The following is a 2,044-nucleotide window of genomic DNA, read 5'->3' on the forward strand; positions in this document are numbered from 1 at the left end:
GCCCAGAACAGAGGTGTGAGCCCAGCACAGGGGACAGGTAAGCTTTGGTTCAGGGCAAAGAATAGGGTCATTATAGCGCCCCACCAGGGGGTGTGTGCGTGTGTGTGTGTGTGTGTGTGTGTGTGTGTACGCAAGCGCGCACATGCTCGCCTGTCTTTCTGTCTGAGAACTCGGGGGGCAAGGGGGGCTCCCAGGGAGGAGGGATTGCTCCCCAGCAGTGGGGAGATCCTCTGCCTTGTCTGCCTGTGCAGCCTCCTCCCTCCTTCCTCCGGCCTGTTTGCTGCGGGCTCCGAGGGGCACGGGCTCTGTGAAAGGAACGTCACGGAAGACGCCAACTCAGCAGTGACATCCAGGCCTGGGGGAGGTTTGCAGGACGGGCTTTAATGGCCAAGAACCCAATCAGGACATGGAGGTGCTGGTCCCGGGCGGCCAGCCGGGGAGAAGGGGCACAGGAGGGGCACCCTTCTGCTGGGCCGGGGCATGGCCGCAGGCCTTCACTCCTTGGAGCGGCCCTGGTCTCGGCAGGTGCCAAAGTTGGTGTTGGTGATGGAGCCCACGATGGACTTGTCCACCTCGCAGATCAGGCCCCGCTCGCAGGGACACTTGTAGTAAACCCCGTAGAGCGTCTGCGGAGACAGGGCGCCAGGGGAGTCACAGGCTGTGGGGGCTCCTCGGGCATCACTTGCCTTGGATCTGACGCCAGAACCAGGGGGCAGCCCGTCTTTCCCGCGGAGCTGCTCCCTGACCGCCCCAGGGCGCCCTGGCTCCCCCGCTCTTCCTAACCAGGTCTGCCTGGGAAGCCTCTCTCTACCCATCCATGAAATGGGTACCAGATCCCTGCCCCCGCGCACCCCCTGGTCAGCTGAGACCCTGGGCTGGGAAAGGGCTTGGAGGCCCGTTGACCTTCCTGTCTCCCCAACATTGGAGGTTCGGCTACCCCCTCCCCATCCATCCCCAAGCCCGGAGGCCCCCTCTCTGGGTGCCCCCCGCCCCCCGGTCCTCGGACCCACCTTGGCGGAGCACTGACCATTCAGGAAATGGAGGACGGCGCAGCGGGCAGGTCCCTCCGGGACATGCAGCTTCACTGGTTCTGGCACTGGGCGCTGTTCAGCCAGAGCTCGCAGGCATGCGAGAGTAGAAGTAACCCGGAATGCCGCATGTGCGACTCTGGGCCCGGCTCCTCCGCTACCCCCCCCGCCCCCCCCCCGTGGGAAGGGCGGTGGGTGCAGTGAGGCAGCCTGGGCGGGGCTGCACCGCCAGCCCCCTGGGTGCCCCTGGAGCCGTGCCCCTGGCCTCAGCGCTCCCATGGAGGGTGCCCGCGTGGCCCCCAAACGGCCTCCAAGTCTCTGGGTCCCACGGGCCTTTGAGGAAGGAGCCTGTGAAAATGAAGGACCTTCTCCCTGGAAAACTCCTCCCTCCCCGACAGACCTTTGCACATAATCTCAGCGGGACCCTGTCCCCAAGCCCGAGCGTGGCACCGTTAGGGATCTCTGGGGGGGGGGGGGTGGCCCCGAGAGATGCCCGGTTCTGCCCTCGGGGAGAGGCGGTGTGGCTGGGGGAGAGCGTGGCTGTCCAGGTTGATAGGAAGGGTCCCTCTCGGTCGCTCGTGTGATGACTGAATGTCCGTGAGGCTCTGAGAACTGTCTGGTCCCTGGGAGTGGGCGCTGGGGTCGGAGCCAGTCACTGGGGGAGCTTAAACCCCTGGGCTCTGAGCCAGGCTTCCAGGATGGGGCTGAGGGCTCTAGTTTGCAAACTCCCTTAGCCAGGCTGAACCACTGCTCTGAGCGTGTGCCCAGCTGGTCAGCTTCTCTGGGGCCCCTGGGGAGGAGGCGAGGACAGGGCACAGGCAGTGGACGAAGGCGCCTCGCCTCCCAGCCCTGGGCAGCCCCAGGTGGGACCCGGAGGTCAAGAGCCAGCCTTACCAGGTTGACAATGATTCCCCGGGGGTCGGGAACCGCGTAGGCCACCGCCAGGGTGACAAGCAGAAGGACAAGGATCTTCTCCATGATGAATGGGCACAGCTGGTGAAGGGAGCAGCCAGCAG

The 2,044-nt window shown here is 65.5% G+C and overlaps 1 protein-coding gene across 1 annotated transcript; it reads right to left on the bottom strand.

The window, feature by feature from the left end:
* Positions 1–361: 361 nt before the first annotated feature.
* Positions 362–2,044, bottom strand: CLPS (colipase). Its single transcript, XM_006101248.3, has 2 exons — positions 1,923–2,044; positions 362–626 (listed from the first exon to the last, which is right to left on the bottom strand). The coding sequence occupies exons 1-2, from the start codon at positions 2,004–2,006 to the stop codon at positions 495–497; spliced, it is 216 nt and encodes a 71-aa protein (XP_006101310.1). The 5' UTR covers positions 2,007–2,044; the 3' UTR covers positions 362–494.

The sequence above is a fragment of the Myotis lucifugus genome, unplaced genomic scaffold (genome assembly GCF_000147115.1).
Source record: "Myotis lucifugus unplaced genomic scaffold, Myoluc2.0 scaffold_347, whole genome shotgun sequence".
Lineage (NCBI taxonomy): Eukaryota > Metazoa > Chordata > Mammalia > Chiroptera > Vespertilionidae > Myotis > Myotis lucifugus.